The sequence below is a fragment of the Pangasianodon hypophthalmus genome, chromosome 19 (genome assembly GCF_027358585.1).
Source record: "Pangasianodon hypophthalmus isolate fPanHyp1 chromosome 19, fPanHyp1.pri, whole genome shotgun sequence".
Taxonomy (NCBI): Eukaryota; Metazoa; Chordata; class Actinopteri; order Siluriformes; family Pangasiidae; genus Pangasianodon; species Pangasianodon hypophthalmus.
Window position 1 is genome coordinate 3416745 of NC_069728.1, and position 19269 is coordinate 3436013.

The window sequence follows — 19269 nt, forward strand, 5'->3', positions numbered from 1 at the left end:
CAAATCCAGGTGAGAGTAAGAATGGCAGGCAAATCAGACAGGTGTGGCAACACAGACACATAATTTTGTCAGAAATACGTGTGATTCACCATTAAATCCTGCTTAGACATAATCTGTAAACTACACAGACATGCATGTAAGTTACAAACAAACATGTAAGCTCAAAGGTGTGACGCACAGAGGATGTATCACACCCTATACACCTTCTGATTGCGCAGGATGTGTATGTTTGCATTAGTTTTCATTTGTAATTGTTTCCACCTACGTCCTGACTTTGCCTTTGAGCTCTGACTCAAAACAGTTCAGCAGTGATGACATCATGTTGCATCATGTGCAGGCACAGGACGCGTTACTGTGCAGAGTGCTGGTGTGCTAACATCCGAATTAAAAGAGTGTCAGAGAGGCGGTTGATAAATGTGTGTGCCATGTGTTTGTGTTGTTTTGCGTGTCAGGGCAGGAGCGCCACTCACCAGGCTCTGCTGTAGACCTCGGTTCTGGATAGGAGACGACAGAGAGAGAGGAGAAAGAGAAACGTGTGACTAGTAGCGTTTTCTGTTTCCCATTTAGTACACTGACAGGATTTTAACTGTTTATTTTGTTTTGTTTTTCATACATCGGTTTGCACTTTCTGTAATATAATCAATAATTTCAGTGTATTAGCAAATAATTCGTCCAATTTTCCCAGAATTGCTGGGTGTGTATAACTTAGAACAGCAGGAAAAAAAAAGCAATGTTTACTTTTTAATAATTTCTTTTGAGCTAGCAGTTCCACAGGATACTGTTCAATAAAACTAAACAATATGCTCTTGTCACCATAGTCACCATGGACAGCAGCTGTTTTGTGACTGTTTAAAAATATATACTTAATAAAAAATTCAGAACTTCCACACCATTAACAAGGATGTTGACTATCACACAGTGTGCCTTCAGTGTTGATGTGCTCCTACTTTTTTGAAGGATGCGGAAATCTGGAGAGTCCTGGATCTCGTGACCTTGCCGGAACCACTGAACCCTGAGAGGTGGGCTTCCTTTCACTCTGCACTCCAGAACCACCAACTGCCCCTCACACGCCTGAACATCCTGCAACAACTACAGAGAGAAAGAGAGTGGTAAAAAGGACAGAATAAGAGTAACACACACACACACACAAACTTCATTGTAGGGATAATACCAAGAGCTTCTTTTGAAACTAGGGGCCTCATATAACAAATATAAGCTGTATTAAAGGAACATGTAGTGCATGACAGTCACAGATTCTCAGATTACGTGAAGAGTAGTGTATTTCAAACACAAGCCAATGCTAATCCTTTAAGGAATCAAATGAATCATGATGTTGTTCTTCGTAATTCCATAATGAAAATGTCAATACAAAATCCATGATGGTTAAAACTTGTTGAAACTTGAAGCCGTATGTTGAATGACGGGAGAGAATAAATTTTACAATAAAATATCAAAGCTCATCGTCATTAAATCCCTCTCTCCTCGGCTGTTTGTGCGTGTGTGGTACAAATGTGTGTGCGTACGTATACGAGAACATATTTGTCTGTTAATCCACCTCTCCATGGTGTATTAATGCTCAGAGTAAAGCTTAGTGAAAGGCAGATGGAGGGAAAGAGAGATGGAGGGACAGATGAGGGTGTGGTGGAGGAGGAAGAAAGCAAGATGAGAGATCAATCACATCCTGTTTTTTTTTTTTGTTGTTGTTGGTTTTTTTTTTTTTTTTTTGTTATTTACCTTGGTGAATGTAGGGGGAGCTGAGACCCCATCAGCAGCATACTGTGAGGAGACAGGACTCTGAACCTGACAGAGAGAGAGAGAGAGAGAGAGAGAGAGAGAGAGAGAGAGAGAGAGAAAGAGAGGGTCATTTCTTCTGTCAATTAAATGATATATTATTATATGTATTCATCTTGCTAAAAAGTGTTTCAAATTTCTGTGTGTCCTGACATCTGTTACTGTCATTCTTAATGAGCTTTCCAGACCTGTGTACTTTAAAACCACATGTGAATGTTCTTGTGTGTGTGTGTGTGTGTGTGTGTGTGTGTGTGTGTGTCTTACTCTCTGTGACAGTGGCTGGAGCAGTGTGGAGCGGAGGGACGGTTTATCAGGGCTTTTTGGTGAAGATGTGCGAATGGTCAAGGACACTGACGCTGTTTTCTTCTGAGCCCTGAGGAAATATCCCAGAGTTACTCAGGAATACTGCACACATTCTAGTCCACAGTTATACACGACTAAAAAATATAGATTAAAAATACATTTGCAAATCAGCTACAGTGACCCAGATTTAATCCACGATCTTCCTTCACAGATTTTCTATCTTCTTTTTTTATGCTTCACATAATGCAAAAGCAAATGGATTCACGCGCCATCAAGGCCAACTGTGCTTCAAAGAAAGAGACAGCTGAAAGATTGAGGTTGGTCTCGGCCTATTAATACCTAACGGCCGAATGTAGATCCACAAGGCAGTTACACGGCTTATTAAGTTTGATTCGGGTGAAGAGCCAGCTTCGGCTCAGCTCCTGGGTTTGGTTCTGCTAGATTTAAATATTTGAGTGCTTCTGCTGAGTCTTTGTCTTACGCCAATACTTTCGGTGTGGAAATGTTTGTTATTGTTAGAGAAAGACAGAATATTTGGATAAATGCTTCCTTGGCCAGTGGTCTCCGTTTCAGGATGTGACGCTTCTAATATTAAATCACTATTATAGATTTGTGCCTATTTGTAACTCTCCTGGAGTCACTTTGAGACAACTTTGTTCTGTTTAGGCTGAAAGGATCAGTGTACAGGTAGAAATAACCATTAACGCCACCTTCAACATGGTTTCAAATTTCTTTTTGATACTTAAGCTGTCACTTATATATATATATATATATATATATATATATATATATATATATATATATATACACACACACACACACACACACACACACACCAAGCAGCAATAACAGTAAAACCACTGACAGGTGATGTGAATAACTTGATTGATGATTGATTATCTTGTTACAGTGGTACCTAGGGTCAACAGTCAGTTCTCAAAGTTGATGTGTTGGAAGCAGGAAAAATGGGCAAGTTTGAGGATCTGAGCGACTTTGACAAGGGCCAAATTGTGATGGCTAGACGACTGGGTCAGAGCATCTCCAGAACAGCAGGTTTTGCGGGGTGTTCCTGGTATGCAGTGTGTGGACCTACCAAAAGTGGTCCTACGAAGGACAACCGGTGAACCGGCGACAGGGTCGTGGGCGCCCAAGGAAGAAGGTGGCCTGATCTGATGAATCACGTTTTCTTTTACCTCATGTGGACGGCCAGGTGTGTGCGCATCACTTACCTGGGAAAGAGATGGCACCAGGATGCACTATGGGAAGAAGGCAAGCTGGTGGAGGCAGTGTGATGCTCTGGGCAATGTTCTGCTGGGAATCCTTGGGTCCTGGCATTTATGTGGATGTTACTTTGACACGTACGACCTACCTAAACATTGTTGCAGACCAAGTACACCCCTTCATGGCAACAGTATTCCCTAATGGCAGTGGCCTCTTTCAGCAGGATAATGCACCCTGCCACACTGTAAAAGTTGTTCAGGAATGGTCTGAGGAAACCACTGACAGGTGATGTGAATAAGGGTCAAGCTTTATATATATATATATATATATATATATATATATATATATATATATATATATATATATATATATATATCTTTATATAAATATTGATTGTATAAGTAGGGGGGCAATTACTTTTTCACACAGGGTTAGGGTCAGGTTAGGGTTAGGGTCAGTCGGCTTTTTTCATTAGCATTTACTTTTTTATTAACATTTAAAAGTTCTATTTTGTGTTCACTCAGGTTACTCATTTAGTTTGAAGGTCTGAAACGATTAAACATGGCAAATATAGAAAAATAGAAGAAATCAGGAAGGGAGCAAATATGGGATGATATGGGATGATACTTGGAGAACAGCAAGGCAACAGCAAAGACTGCAATTTGATTTCTGCTGCACCACTTGCAGCTGCTTTAAAAAGGGCTAATCACCTTGTTGGTTGCTCAATTAATTACAGATAAACGAGCATGCAATCTGAAAAACTATGTTTTTATCATGTTGACAGAGCCAAAGACCACATTTTATTCATGCCATTTTAACAGCCATTTCAAATATATGTTTGAAATGTTGCCTTGTTGATCCTTTTCCGAAATGGTGTCTTTCCCTGTTCAAGTAGATAGGAGCCTGGCCTTGTATGACTGAAAAATAACTGCCCAGGAACATTTTCAAGATGGCCACCAAGTGGACAGACTTTACTAGATGAACTAGATGGCTAACCACTCTGCTAATTCCTGTTCGTTTTAGCATTCACAAAACAACCTGATGTACAGTCCCCTCCAAAAGTATTGGAACGGCAAGGCCAATTCTATTGTTTTTGCTATACACAATACATTTGGGTTTGAGATCGAAAGATTACATATAGATGTGTTAAATACCTTAGAACATGGCACCTTTTGTGGCAGACTACCCAATTATTAGGTGAGCAAAAGTAATGGAACAGCTAGTCTTAAAGTAAATTAAAGTAAATAACATTTAATATTTGGTTGCATATTCCTTGCTTGCAATAACTGCATAACTCTGGCATAACCAAACTGCTGCATTCTTCTTTTATGTTGCTTTTCCAGGCCTGTACTGGCAGCTTCTTTCAGTTGTTGTTTATTTTGGGGGGGTTTTCCCTTCAGTCTCCTCTTCAGGAGGTGAAATGCTGCTCAATTGGGTTAAGGTCTGGTGATTGACTTGGCCAGTCTAAAACCTTCCACTTTTTCCCCTGATGAACTCATATGTTGTGTTAGCAGTGTGTTTTTGGGTCATTGTCTTGCTGCATGATGAAGTTCCTCCCAATTAGATTGGATGCATTTCTCTGTAAATTGGAAGACAGATTGTTTCTGTAGACTTAAGACTTCTTAGACTTAAGATTAGTGAGCCCTTTCCAGAGGCAGCCATGCAAGCCCAAGCCATGACACTACCTCCACCGTGCTTGACCGATGAGCTTGTATGTTTTTCTTTCTTTCTCCACACTTTGGCCTTTCCATCACTTTGGTAGAGGATAATCTCAGTTCCAGAACTTTGTGTCTCATCTCTGTATTTCTTTGTGAATTCCTATCTGGCCCTCTGATTCTTACTGCTGATGAGTGGTTTGCATCTTGTGGTATGACCTCTATGTTTCTGTTCTCGAAGTCTGCTTCGAATGGTGGATTGTGATAGCTTCACCCCTGCCCTGTGGAGGTTGTTGATGTCACTGACTGTTGTTTTTCTTCACAGCTCTCACAATGTTTCTGTCATCAACAGCTGTTGTTTTCCTTGGCTGACCTGTTAGATGTCTTGTTAGTACACCAGTGGCTTCTTTCTTTTTCAGGACATTCCAGATTGTTATATTGGTTATGCCCAATGCTTGTGCAATGGCTCTGATAGATTTTCCCTCTTTCCCCAGCTTCAAAATGGCTTGCTTCTCTCCCATAGACAGCTCTCTGGTCTTCATGTTTGCTTTATCCTTTTTTATAACAAATACAGTCTTCACAGGCGAAACCTAGGGTTCAAACCAAGAGTAGCCATTCAGAGCTATTAATTCTTTAAACAGTCAATTTAACAGGGCACTCCTGGGCAAAAAGAAACAACTGTCAGGCACATGTTCCAATATTTTGATCACTTGAAAAAATGGGTGGGTTCAAACAAAAGGTACCATGTTCTAAGTTGTTTAACACATCTAGTTGTAAATATGAGGAAATGAAAGCTGAAATTCTGATCTATCATCTCATATACATCTTTTGATCTCAAACCCAAATGCATTCAGCATATAGCAAAAACAAAAGAATTGGCCTTGCCGTTCCAATACTTTCGGAAGGGACTGGAGAAATCGTCTAGAAAAATGTTTAAAAACACTTTTTAAAAAACACTGAAAAAAATTTCAGAATCAATTTCGCTCAGGTGTAAAGAAGATAAGTAAGTGGAAAATAAGTTATTTTGGTTTCTGTGGGTTGGGTAAAGGGTGTAGCTGAGGTAAGAATAATTATACATGATATTACCTGACATCATGAAAAAACACAAAAAAGTAAGAAGCTAATCATGAAAATAAGTTAACAGCAGGTTTAAGGAAAATAATTATACCGTAAACAGTGTGATTTATCTACTGTACTTGCTGTGTGGGCTGACTATACTCTTACACACACTCCAGAAACATCACGCCTTTGTCTGAGTTTGAGTTCAGTAAACCACCATGGAGCCACATGAACGCAGTCTCTATCACCTCTAGCGATATCATTTAGAACCAGGGACAAACTTGCAACAAATAATGACTGCGAAGAAGGAAAGAGATGAAGAGATGATTTTGGGAGAGGAAGGAAGATAGCTTATGCAACTTCAGCAAACAGGGACAGACAGATAGAGATAAAGTGATTCAGGAAAAGATAAGGGAATTAGAATTCATTAGGACAGTACATGAGTAGTCACGGAATGCTGAGACTGTGGCTTAGTGTTTCTCTGCTTTACTTGAAAGGCATTGCAAGCCTGTTACCTACGACAAAGCTGTTATGACCAGTATGAAATAGTTTAAGGGCAATTAGCCTGGTTCAAATGTCAGGGGTGTCATAGGTCAAAGTGGTTAGACTGAAACACATACTGTGGCATGGCTCCTGACTTAGATTTGGACACGGATCCTTCCCCCTCTGAGTCTGAAGATGAGGCTCCTGAGGATTGTGGGTTAAAAAGTGAGAACAAGAGTGAAAGAGTGAGAGAGAAAGAGAGAGACAGAGACAGAAACAGACAGAGGAAGAGAGAGGGTAACTATATAATACATCAGTATACAACTGTAAAATAGCACTTCATCTAAAAATGTGTGCATGAATGTGTGTGTCTACATAAGATCCCCACCCTCGATGTAGACCTCGGCAGAGGTGTTGTCTGCTCCCAAAGCGTTGGAGGCTACGCAGGTGTACCTGCCTGTGTCGTCCTCAAAAGCCTCGGCAATCACCAGCGTGTGCAGGTCACCATCCTGCCAGATTTGAATATCAGGACAGTGGTGCAGCTCCCGCCCCTCACAGAACCACCTGGCCAATAAGAGAGCAACGAGGGAGGGTTAGCTGTGATGGAGCAGCCAACTGCGTCAAACGATAGCCAAAGAAAAAGTCAGCAAGAGGTCAATCTTTGATCTTTATGACAGCATACTATTACTGCCTTTTGCTCCACATCCACGAAACCAAATATTTAGTCCCTCAAAGTTCAGTTCAGTGATTATTGATGTGACTTGTTGAAGTGGTTGTGACTGTTAAAAAGAAAATCTGTTTGCTTTAGGTGGAAGGGTTACAGCTGTGGCATTCCTTAAGCTCCGTTAAAACCAGAAAGATTGGGTTGCTTTGGTTGGAAATTATTCAGCAAACACTCATACATAAGCTAACAGAGCTGAGCAACAGAGGATGTGACAAAAGCTAAGAAAAAATACCAGAGACAAGACCCTCATAAATCTGAGTATATCAGAGTATGTAGTGCCTGAATGAGCAAAGGTGTGATGTTACTTTTTAAATAAAATATGTGTTATGTTTTGGCCGATCTCAACCTCATGACAAAGCTTCAAAGACTTAGTTTGACCACTAGGAGCCATCTTTAATATAATACTGTACATACACAGATATAGATTTAATATACATCACATCACAAGAAGAAAATTAAGACTGAGTTTCACCAGGGTAGATTAAGTATTATTTTCGATTAAATCATAGTTTATCTACTAATCTAGTTACACAATCAGGAATGCAGTAATCATTTAATACTGGTTTTAGTTCAGTAAACTTTTATCCTGTTGCTCCATTATGTCACAGTTGGTTGGAGATGGATGCAAGTGTGGAGTATTTTATTTAAAGTGAAACACATGTGAACAAAGACTAGGACTACATAACAAACACAAACATACACTAGACAAGCATGAAATATAAATGAGCGTGGCATGGATACGACAACAACTCACAATAGACACTAGATCAAGAGTGCTATACAAACATGACTTAAATACTAGTGCTCAAACGTGATTCAGGTGTTTATGATCATGTGACTTAGTGCGTGACATGAACATGTCATGTGCAGTGGCTGAAGGGTACTGTAGTCTTGCACCGCTATCGGCGCTAACCTGACAGAACCCCCCCTTCAAGGCGTGGCTCCAGATGCATCCACTCTGCCTTTGAGGGGGTCCTGGACCACCCTCTGGCCAGCATGGACCAAACATGGTGTAACCCCCAGTGCAATGGGACAAAGTCACTTCCCTGGAGCAGGGATGGTGTGTAACGACGTCCTCACCAGAGTCACGGGGCAAAGCGGATTGTACGTGTAAGGCCATGTCAGCCTTGTGAGTGGCTTGCGGAGCTGACTCGTCATCCTCTGGCTTGGGCATGTTTTGGGAGGCTGCCCAGTTGGCATCTGACAAGAACGCCCCTTGCAAGGCTGCCCAGTGGGCCTCTGGCGTGAGCTTGGCTGTAGAGGCCGCCCTGTTGGCCTCTGTTGTTGGCGGTGCTGGTGTGGCTGCTCTGTCGGCCTCTGGCATTGGCTGGGCTGGTGAGGCCGTCCGGTTGCCCTCTGCTGTTGGCTGGGCTGGTGACGGAGCCCCGTCAGCTTCTGGCATTGAATGAGCTGGTGAAGTCACCCCGTTGGCCCCTGGCATGATCTGGAAAGTAGAGGCCGGTCCCTCTGCCTCTAGAGTGGGTTGTGCTGGCATGGCCGTCCCGTGTGCCTCAGCCATGAGCTGGCCTGTCGAGGCCTCCCCCTCGGCCTCTAGCGTAAGCTGCACTGGAGAGGCCACTCCTTGGGCTCGGGTATGAGCCCTGCTGTCACCCCACTGCCTGTGTTCAGCTGAGAAGGCTCAGCCAATGCACAGGTTGTAGCCCACCCCCAAAAGGTTTTTTGTAGGATCCCAACCTGGAGCTGGTCCATGAGAATCTTGATCCGGTCGAGCTGTCATTGGTTTTCTGGGATCTGCTTAGCCTGGTCTGACATGGTCTGGATAAACTCCGCTGCATCCATGGTTTGGTCTAGCATTCTGTCACGGATTGGTTAGAGACAGATGCAAGTGCGGAGTATTTCATTTACAGTGAAACACACGTAGTCCTAGTCCTTGTTCATGTAACATAAACACAAACATAAACTAGACAAGCATGAAATATACATGAGCATGGCATAGATACAACAACATATAACAACACTACTCACAACAGACGCTAGACCGACAGTGCTACATAAATGTGATTTAAATACTAGTGCTCATTGTGCATAAGTGTGTTCAGGTGCACGTGACTTGGTGCGTGACATGAACATGTGGTATGCAGTGGGTGATGGGTGCTGTAGTCCTGCACCACTATCGGCGCTAACCTGACACATTACTTTAAACCGAAGTTTTAAAGTTCAGTTAGGGATTAATTGTAATCTTGTACCAGAGATGGCTTAAATTAACAAATGGCAGCACATATTAGATGCACTGTGGAAAATGAAAAATGCTCTTCCTCTTCAGTGAAAAAGGGAAAAGAATAAATAATTATTGACTTCAAAAGTAACACTGTTTCACTTCTAGACTTGCGAATCCATTATGGTGGATGATCAAAATTTATCCCAGGTTAAAATTTTAATCAAAGGTTAAGATTTTCATTAGAGGTTAATTACTAATTTAAACTTATTTAAGCTTTTAAATCCTTGTTGGTGCAACATACCCTACATGTATACTCTTTTAAAACAAGGAGTCTTCAAAGATTCTCTGAATGGGTAATTTTTTTTTGTCATGGGTGCGCCGGATTCGGGGCTGAAGGGTACTGAACTGCAGCCTATAAATATGGCTGCCACAGACTATGACTCCCAGCACTCTCACATTCACAGTCACCAGATTACTGATTGCATCTTTGTCTCTGGACTCAATGATTGATCTCACCATCTGCCCAGAAAATCTCCTGTGCAATTGCCATGGACACAAAGTGGAGTAGAACTCCCAACCCAAGGCTCACTGCCATGAACGCATGCAAGTGGGTCAAGCCAAGATGAGTGACAAGGAACGTGAATGGCAGAGAAAAGAGAAGCCCTCATCAAGGAGCTTAATCTCTCCACACACCTGCTCTAGCATCCTCTGTATACCCAAGCCTTGGATGGACGCTATGCACAAAACCCCTTGTGCTACAAGTCAGCACCCTACATCAGGAACACATCATGATTTTTCATCATACTTACCTCAAAACATCCTCTAGTTCTTGGATTCCCACGGATGCACCTTTCATAACCCTCAGATTTCATGGGCAGGCAAGGAAATCTCCTGCTGAGCTTCCCATTGCTTCAAGCATTGTCTCCATGTTCTCCTGCTTCTTGCCACCTCTTCTTCTGTGGAAAGTCTCAAACCTAGCTCACAGATATTCATCCCACCTGAACACTCAAAAGTGCAAGGAAGTGTTCAGTAAAACCAAGGTCTGACACCTCACTACTCCTATGACTGTGCAATCGAGCTTATGACCATGCCCACTCGCAACTGCATATACCCACTCTCCACGGTCGAAAGCAAAGCTATGGAGGAGTACATTGAGGACCCACTTCAGCAAGGGTACGTCTGCCCCCTCACCACCCAGTCTGATCAGCTAGATCCCCTCATTGACCCTGGAACAACTCTGCACCGGGCAGATATTCATTAAACTCGACCTCTGCAGTGCCTATAATCTAGCGCAAATCTGCGAGGGTGATGGGTTGAAGACGGCCTTTAGCACCACCTCTGGTCACTTCAAGTATTATGTCATGCCATGTTGGCTTACTTGTGCACCTTTGGTCTTCCAGTGCCTGATTAACAATGTTCTACGGGACAGGCTCAGGAGGTTCAGGAGCATCTTGAGTTATTCATCTTCCAATCACACATTGACCATGTCAAGCATGTTCTCGCCCACCTTCTCCAAAACTAGCGGTACGTCAAAGCAGAGAAGTGTGAGTTTCATGTGTCTAAGATCTCCTTCTTAGGATACTTCTTAGGATCAGCCCATAAGGGGTTACCATGGACCAAAGTAAAGTGTCTACTGTCACCGATTGGCTGGTGTCAAGCACAGTCAAAGAGCTACAGAGGTTTCTCAGCTTTGCAAACTTCTATAGGAGGTTTATTTGAGGTTTCAGCTCCATAGCAGGTCTCCTCACATCTCTATTAAAGAAGGGACCTAAACGTCTCAAGTGGAACCCAGTAGCCAAGGAGGCCTTCAAAAGACTGAAAAAGGCCTTCACCACCACCCCATCCTAAAGCATCTGTATCTCACTAAGCCTTTCATAGTGGAAGTGAATGCATCAGAGAGAGGAGTGGGGGCCGTGTTATCTCAACATTTCAAAGAGAAACCCAAGCTCTACCCAGTGGCCTTTTTCTCCAAGGAACTATGACACTGGCACTAGCAAGCTGCTGGCAGTTAAACTGGGGTTAGAGGAGTGGTGCTACTGGTTGGAGAGGGCAGCACACCCATTCATCACCTTTACTGACCACAAGAACCTACAGGACCTCAATACAGCCAAGCGACTGAATTCTCCCCAGGCCCAATGGGCACTGTTCTTTGCTCGCTTCCGGTTCACATTATCATATCGACCTGGATCAAAGAAAACTCAGGCCAACTCCCTGCCATGTATGCACCCTGCAACCCCCAAAGCACCCAGTGATGAGCTACTGCCATCATGTTTCATGGGCACTATCACGTGGGACATTGACAGGGAGACCGCATGTTCCCCTGCGCAGCATCCTGCCCTGCAGGGAAAATGTTTGCCCTGCAGGGAAAAAAAATTGTGCCCGCCACTGATCACCTTGGCACACATAAACCCTGCAACTGGCCATCCAGGTACCCAAAGAACTTCCCTCGCCACAGTGACCATGGTCCAACCTGGCGGTACTGTAATTATGGTGATTGTTGACTGGTTCTCTAAATCCCTGTTCCTTATTCCCTTGCCCAGCCTTCCCAATGCCTTTGAAACTGCCGAACTCATGTTCATGTACGTATTTCGATACTTTGGCATCCCTGAAGACATAGTGCGTGACAGGGGCACTTAGTTCATGTCTTGTGAATTAAACCTCGAAAGAGTTTACAGACCGACATAGAGGAGAAATGCCACAGTATGAACCAGGTGATCGAGTATAATTGCCTACTAAGGACATCAGGAGCACCACCAACTGCAGGAAACTGAGCCCTTGGCACATAGGCCTATTAAAGATCCTGCACCGCTTTAAACAAGGTCACGTACAAGCTGGACCTACCTCACCACTTTGGGTGTTGAAGGGGTGTTCTGTCATGTCCAATTCCCAGAACACCTTGCGGACTACAAACATGGCAACAACAGACTATGACTCCCAGCACTCTCACATTCACACAGTCACCAGATTGCACACACCTGGACTTAATCACCAACACAATATATAAGTACACACGAAACACTTACTCACCACAAAGTAATGCTCAGTGTATATTTGCCCGACTTACCAAGCTTTTGTTCACTACACATGTTATTCTGGTTTTGACTTTGTCTGGTTTTGACTTTGTTCCTGGTTTTCAAGAGTTTGGATTTGTCTAGTTTATGGTGTTTGCTGTTTGCCTGATCCCCTGCCTGTTTTCGAATTTGCTCTTGCAAACATTTTGGATTGTCTGCTGAACTTTAATAAACTTCACCTGCACCCGCCAACCATTTAGCTTTCTCTACTTTTTTCTGAAAGAGACATCCTCTGTTGTAGAATTTGGGAGTTCCCTAGATAGATGAAACCTTTTTTTCTATATAGTATATGTATAGTAAATGTAAGCTCAATGATTTTTTAAAGGTGAAATAAAAACATTGGTGCTTTTGTCTTAGAATCTATTCAAGGTGGTGAATAAAAAAATCTAGAAGATTTTTAAATATAAGCACTTTGTTGCCTATTCTGTAGCTGAGATCAGACCAAAACACAGCGAATGACTAAATCAGGAGACAGAAAACAACAGTATGACACTCGTCTCACCTTGAAGGCCTGGAGAAAACTGTTCTTTCTTAGAGGAAATCATGAGGGCTTTAGGAGACATGGCCACAATACAAGCTCAGACAGACCACCCACAAGCCACAAACACAACCCACACATTTCTAATCTTCTACTTATTCCCACACTGTGATCAGATGTCATTAGAGCAATAACTGCTGCCTGATATAAGGTGATTACTCAAACTCATTCAGACTGAGCTTCATCAAGCTTTATTAATGTACCACCAGCTGTGCTAACAATTTGCCTTCACTTAAAAGCTAATGCCTGTGGTTTTCTTCTTATGCTGCTTTTTTTCCTGATCTTTGAGCTGAGTTTATGCGGTTTCTTATGATGTAGTGTCTTGGATAGGTAACAGTGCTTAGTCATGACACTTTTGATTAGTATTCAGATAGTTACAAGAATGACTAGATTTATGTGTGCAGATGGCAGTGGAAAACATCCAGGTGGCTCACACACATGCCTGGGAGACTCCGCACTTTGGTGTGACGCATAGGTCTGAGAATCATAAAGGACAGAGAGAATGTGCTTTACTCACACTCAGACAGATACTCACTCACAAACAAACACACTGTAGCTCACGTGAACATGAACCAGTGACCTGAGATTTTTTTTTTTTTCATTTATATATTGCAGGACCTGGAGACAAACTTGTCAAAAGTGTAAAGAAAAGTGTAAACCTGCTCACTCTCCAATACACCCTAAGGGTACAAAAACTTATTCTTAAGTGAAGCAGAGTTTTCCAGTTTTCCCATCCCATATCCCCCCCCAACACACACACACACACACACACAAACACACTCATGCACACACAGTTAAAAATATTTTACCGGCACTGTAGGCCTAAGAGCCGGCAAAACAGCTGTTCAAAGAATTGGCAAAGCTCAGGACATTCCAGAACATTATTAAGACTTCTATAAAGAAGCCCAACAACGTGGCACCTTTCGGATCAGATCATTTTCCTCTCTCTTCATCCTTCCTATCAAACTTTATGTGCATAATTTATCGATTTCAAATTTGTTTCTTGACGATCTGCAAGACTTTTTCATATATCTGATCTCCACTTCTCAAGGGGTGAAGTGTTTCACACGTTCCACAACATCTCAGAGAACTCTTATAAATATTGTGGACATACTGTTTGGTTTGGCTCTTCTTTCTTACACCATCATGCCACTGAGTTCCACACCTCAGACAGATACCCACAACTGATTAACACACTCACTTCATCCTCATACACCGCTTGCAGCAGCCAAGCCATTACTACGGCAACTCTGATGATCACTGTTCACTATTTAAAAATTATGCTTTTCTGATCAAGGATGCGGTATAAACAATATAAAACTATTTTGTTTTGGGATCCTCCTGATAGGAGAGGTAAGCAGACACATAGAGGTGAAAACAACCACTTTTTATATAATAAAAATGGGCATTTTGTCAGTTAAGTTCACATCTTAAAGTTTCCCTTTCGGTGTTTTTACAGTCTCTTTCTCACATGCACTGTGGACAGAAAAATAACAGCAATTAATCAGGAATGCAAGCCAGAATCCAAATCCCAGGAAGTCTGATGTGGTTAACTGACATTTTCTTCTTGTCTTGCCCCATAATTACAAAAGACTTTTACTAGGTCTCATACGATTCCTGGGAAATTATGGGACATCACCAGGACGAGATTGACATTTTTATGACTATTTATCCTATAAAGCACTGACACCTTTAAAACATTAGCACAGTGAAGTAGTGAAGTGTCAGCAAGATCAGGAGGTTGGGGTTCACCCCCAGCACCGCTAAGCTGCCACTGTTGGGCCCTTGAGCAAGGCCCTTAACTTTATCTGTTCCAGGGCGCCGTATCATGGCTGACCCTGCACTCTGACCCCGACTTCCTAACAAGCTCAGATATGTGAAGAAAAGTATTTCACTGAGCTGTACTGTATATGTGACAAATAAAGACTTCCTTTTCTTCAAAGAGAAATGTCTGAAAATTGGACCAATTCCGCAATGAAGAAGCTGTTTTTCATTCACTGTGAGAATGAAATTCTTCATCAGGTGAACCCTATAGTACAAGATGCAAAACTCACCAACAGACTTTGAGAATAAACAAAACAAACTACAGTGTTTCCAATATAAATTCCAACAAAAATTGTATTACTGCATTGTTTAACTGGACTTGCAGTTCCAATGTGAATGTGTTTGTCCAGGCAAAATACCGTATAAAGGTTCCAAGTCTGAATGACAAAAGTCCAAACCTTATAGCAAAGTGACAGTGGAAATGTAAGGCTCCTCATCAGCACACGGACAGATGGAAGTATTTCAGCACTGACTCAACAAATCCCACACCATGCCACAGCCGGGCCTTTGGTGAGAGCCACCATTTGGCTCCAAATGTTCATACCAAACACACAGCGCCACTCCAAAAATAACTCAGCATCTTCTCCTATTGTAGACAGAAGGCAGAGGCCTCAGTATAGCTGCTATAATTGGAGGCTAATGACAGAGGATGGTAGAAGAGTTGTTCAGTTTCTTGTGAAGACCACTAAAAGTGGGCTGATAGATAATAAAAGTGAGTGTGATGGATAATAGGAAATGTAGTAAAATTTTACACAGGGATAGACAGAAAGGGGAGAATCTTTTTTATATTCCTTCTAATAATTAACAGAGACAGTTATAGGCTAATGTCATAAATTGATCACCATCCAACTGCTGTTTTTTTTAATACAGGTCAAAGATATACACATTTTCTTTGTGTTGTCATCCTTCTGTCTCACTTCCTGACATTTTAATGCAAAACAGAATCATGACTCATTCATACAGTAAAATACAGCTTGTGAGAGGTGGTGAAGATTTTGTTTGCTCAAATCAGGCCGCAAGTTTGTGTGGTTTCCGATTGCTTCACTGATTAGACGGAAAGCAGAGAACAAAGTGAACAAACTCGCATGCTTCCATCAAATCAGGCATCGAGGATGTTCCTCTCACAGCTCTTTCATCCTCTTCGAGCTGTCCTTAAAGTGAAAGTCTCAGCTCATTTGTCTTCATCACTGACTGGCTCATCTTGCATCTCAAGGTTGTCACTTTGTACATTTAAAGGGGTTGAAACTCGATGAAAGAAAGTTGACTCTTGTGCTGTACACACACTATAAGCTCACAGCCATTGCCATACACTCTCACATACTGAGTCCATGCACTATAGCCTATTCGTCCAAATAATAATCTTTATAATGAGTCTGGCATTCAAAAGCCATCACTAATTAGCAACTCCAAGAGTGCTGTGAATTTTTCCGCATGGGGTGCAACCATATCCACAGTCCGCGAGGAAGGAGCTGGCTTGCCACAGTAACAAGACTGATCAAACTACAGTATGTATTTACTGTAAACACTAAAAAAAATTGTGGAAATTCTACACTTGTGAAATATGCTTAGTAGTTTTCCACTGCAGCTTCTCAAAGATAGGTTGGAGTTTAAAAGTTGGGAACGGAAATCTAAATAGAGATTTCTTCAATATCATCACAGTTTCTCTTAAACAACTGGGAAATAAAGGAGATAAAAGGAGTCTTCTACATATATCTCCTGTCTGTCAGTTTTTTTTTCTGAGACAAAAGACATCAACAATCTCACATGTCTCCTCTTGAATTTCAACACATTGTGTTCAGATCTGCCAAGTTCATTAGCTTGCACTATCAGATTTGCTACAAGTGTATTACTGAATACATGGAGAGAAGTACGGTTTACTTTTAATATACTATCATGTCTAGGAATATTTGAAGAAATGAACACTAGTGTATTTTAATAAGTGTAACTTGGAAAAAAAGTACACTAGTTTACACTAGTATTTCAAAGTATGCTTGAAAAGAAGGTGAGTAATAAGTTAGTATTTTATACTAGTATATTAAATACCCAAGTCTACTTATTTAAGGCCCACTTTACGTTATTTATTAGCTTATTATGTAAGTTTTACTCAAGTATCTTTATACTAATATGTTCATAATATGATTTTTTTTCCATCAAGCATTTAAAGTTGCATTTGTCAAAGATATTTGAAAACCCATTTTACTCAAATATTTTAACATGTTCCTTTTTTTACTGTGCAGTTCTTCAACAATCACTTAAAAAATAAATTGACACAGTAAACCAACCAATGATAAGTATACGTAAAATGTTTGTTTTAGTGTCAGTTAACAAGCTCCTAGGTGGTGAAGTGGTAAAACCTTTGTCTTGTGGTCAGGAGATTGTGTGTTATAATCCTACTAATGCCAGTCGTGGCCTTTCTTTAATCTCAGAAAAATCTCACGTCTCTTTTTCCCTCTCACTCTATTTCACCTAAGGAATTGTAGGAGAAAAATTTGTGGCAAAGTTGCTACCTAAATGAAACCCAAGTGAGAATCATTTATGCAAAGAAATTTTCCTCTGTGATTTTATATGTAAGTATATGTATAGAAAAGTGCTCAGATATCTAATATACATCTTAGCTGAAGTACAACCCATATGTCTAGATTTCTGTGTTTGCAAACAAGGATGGTGTAAACAAAGTAATTAAAACATGTTCTTTTTTAATGAAACAAAAAAAATCATTATTGAGTCAGAGGAGAAATAAACTCTAAAACATGGCCTTACTGTGCTGCTGTGAGTTGCCCTGAGAATCAAGTTAGAGAGTTTGGGATTTCAGCTCAGATCAGTACCCTTTCTTCGTCAAGGTGCTAATCACCTTCAGATTACTAATTTAACGTCAGATAATTACTGTCCATTTATGAAAACATCTAACTTCCTCCTAACTAACGACCATGCACTCATACACATTTACAGTGGCATTAAAGAGCACATGATGCTTCACTATGCCTACTTGAAACACACTGATTCTATGACAGTATTTAGTCTGTCTATGTCAGTATTTAAATAGTAAAATGAAGAGGGCTCGTGGGAGGCAACATTCAGTTATATAAACCCTACTGTATACCACCATCGCATTAATCTCACCTTAACAGGGTAATTAAACCTATTAAGACTCAGGATGTTTTGAGAATTTGTTCTGTGCGCTGAAGTTATGAGAATAGAAAATATTCATGCACACGAGAGAGAGAGAGAGAGAGAGAGAGAGAGAGAAACTCTGTGGTTTGGCTGTGCCATAGCCTCCTATTTCAAATTTCCATGCAGAGCAGAAAATAAGAATAAAGACCATGAGGTGAGTGAGGGTGTTGCTGCAGTCTGTGTGCACATTAGTGCGTTTTTGTATGTCTGTGCACGCATCCGTCAATCAGTCAATTTGCATTTCCAACCTTGAGCTTAGGTGTAACCTCTACCCTCATAGCTACAACCGCCCATACTACATGTGCAAAACACACGTATTCAAAGCCATGTCCTCCTTCAGATCCATCAAGATACATACAAATCAACATCACACCATGAGCACTCATGCTGCAAGCAAGATCTCTGCATGTATACCACCGGGTTTGGTGCTTTTCCTGTCATGAGTGCAAACCACAGGAACCGAGAGAGGCTTGGAGCGGAACAAGGAAAGCAGGGCTCATAATTACAAACCATAAATACGGACCCGATACATATTCATCCTCCGATGAAAGATCAAATGCCCTGAAACAGTTGGCTGAGCTACAGCAAGGTTTCCACCCATGGTCAGAGTCGGAGAAGGCTGCATTCAAGAGCCAGGGAGAGTTTTGACAAACACAATAATACACATGCTCGGGAAGATGCTGAACAGATGTGCCAAACACTCACTTTAATAAGTCTTTCTGTGTCAGAGAATGGGGTGTTTGCTGCACGTTTTTGTATTGTAATAGCCCCATTGTGGTTGTATGAGAGAGATAATGTTAATGTGTGTGTGTGTCTGTGTGTGTGTGCGCACACTAAAATCTATTGATCTCACGCGCTAATCCGTTCCACATGCAGCTCATCTGTGTCATGGTGTCTGATAAAACATAATGCCTGATGTTTACAAAGAGGAAGCAGAGCTTTTTTTGTCTCCCTCTGATGTCCGTCCTCCTTAGAATTTCGCACAATAACTTGAGATAATGTGACTTGGCAATCCTGAATTTGAAAGCAAGGTTAACTTAGGACAAGTCACTCACCCTCCTTTTCTGAAGGATGTGTGTGTGTGTGTGTGTGTATGACTGAATGATGGGTGTGTTTGGGAAGACTAATACACATATTCACATATACACTGTATGCAGACGTATGTATAAACACAAATACCCAAAAAGGTGGTGGAATAGCATAATCACATAATCATGTGTTTATGTGTGTGCAAATATCCAAATGTCTTC

At 41.5% G+C, this 19269-nt stretch overlaps 1 protein-coding gene across 7 annotated transcripts in view; it reads right to left on the bottom strand.

The window, feature by feature from the left end:
• Window positions 1-19269, bottom strand: part of palld (palladin, cytoskeletal associated protein) — a 99920-nt gene that overhangs the window by 46781 nt on the left and 33870 nt on the right. For 5 of the 7 annotated variants that reach the window (XM_034313616.2, XM_053242146.1, XM_026946840.3 and 2 more), the window contains 6 exons: window positions 6901-7076; window positions 6650-6716; window positions 2056-2164; window positions 1735-1800; window positions 948-1089; window positions 471-494 (listed from right to left, as the gene is read on the bottom strand). In XM_034313616.2, coding sequence (XP_034169507.2) covers window positions 471-494; window positions 948-1089; window positions 1735-1800; window positions 2056-2164; window positions 6650-6716; window positions 6901-7076 — 584 coding nt within the window. The remainder of the gene's footprint in view (window positions 1-470; window positions 495-947; window positions 1090-1734; window positions 1801-2055; window positions 2165-6649; window positions 6717-6900; window positions 7077-19269) is intronic. The other 2 variants (XM_053242147.1, XM_053242149.1) reach the window with 1 other exon arrangement.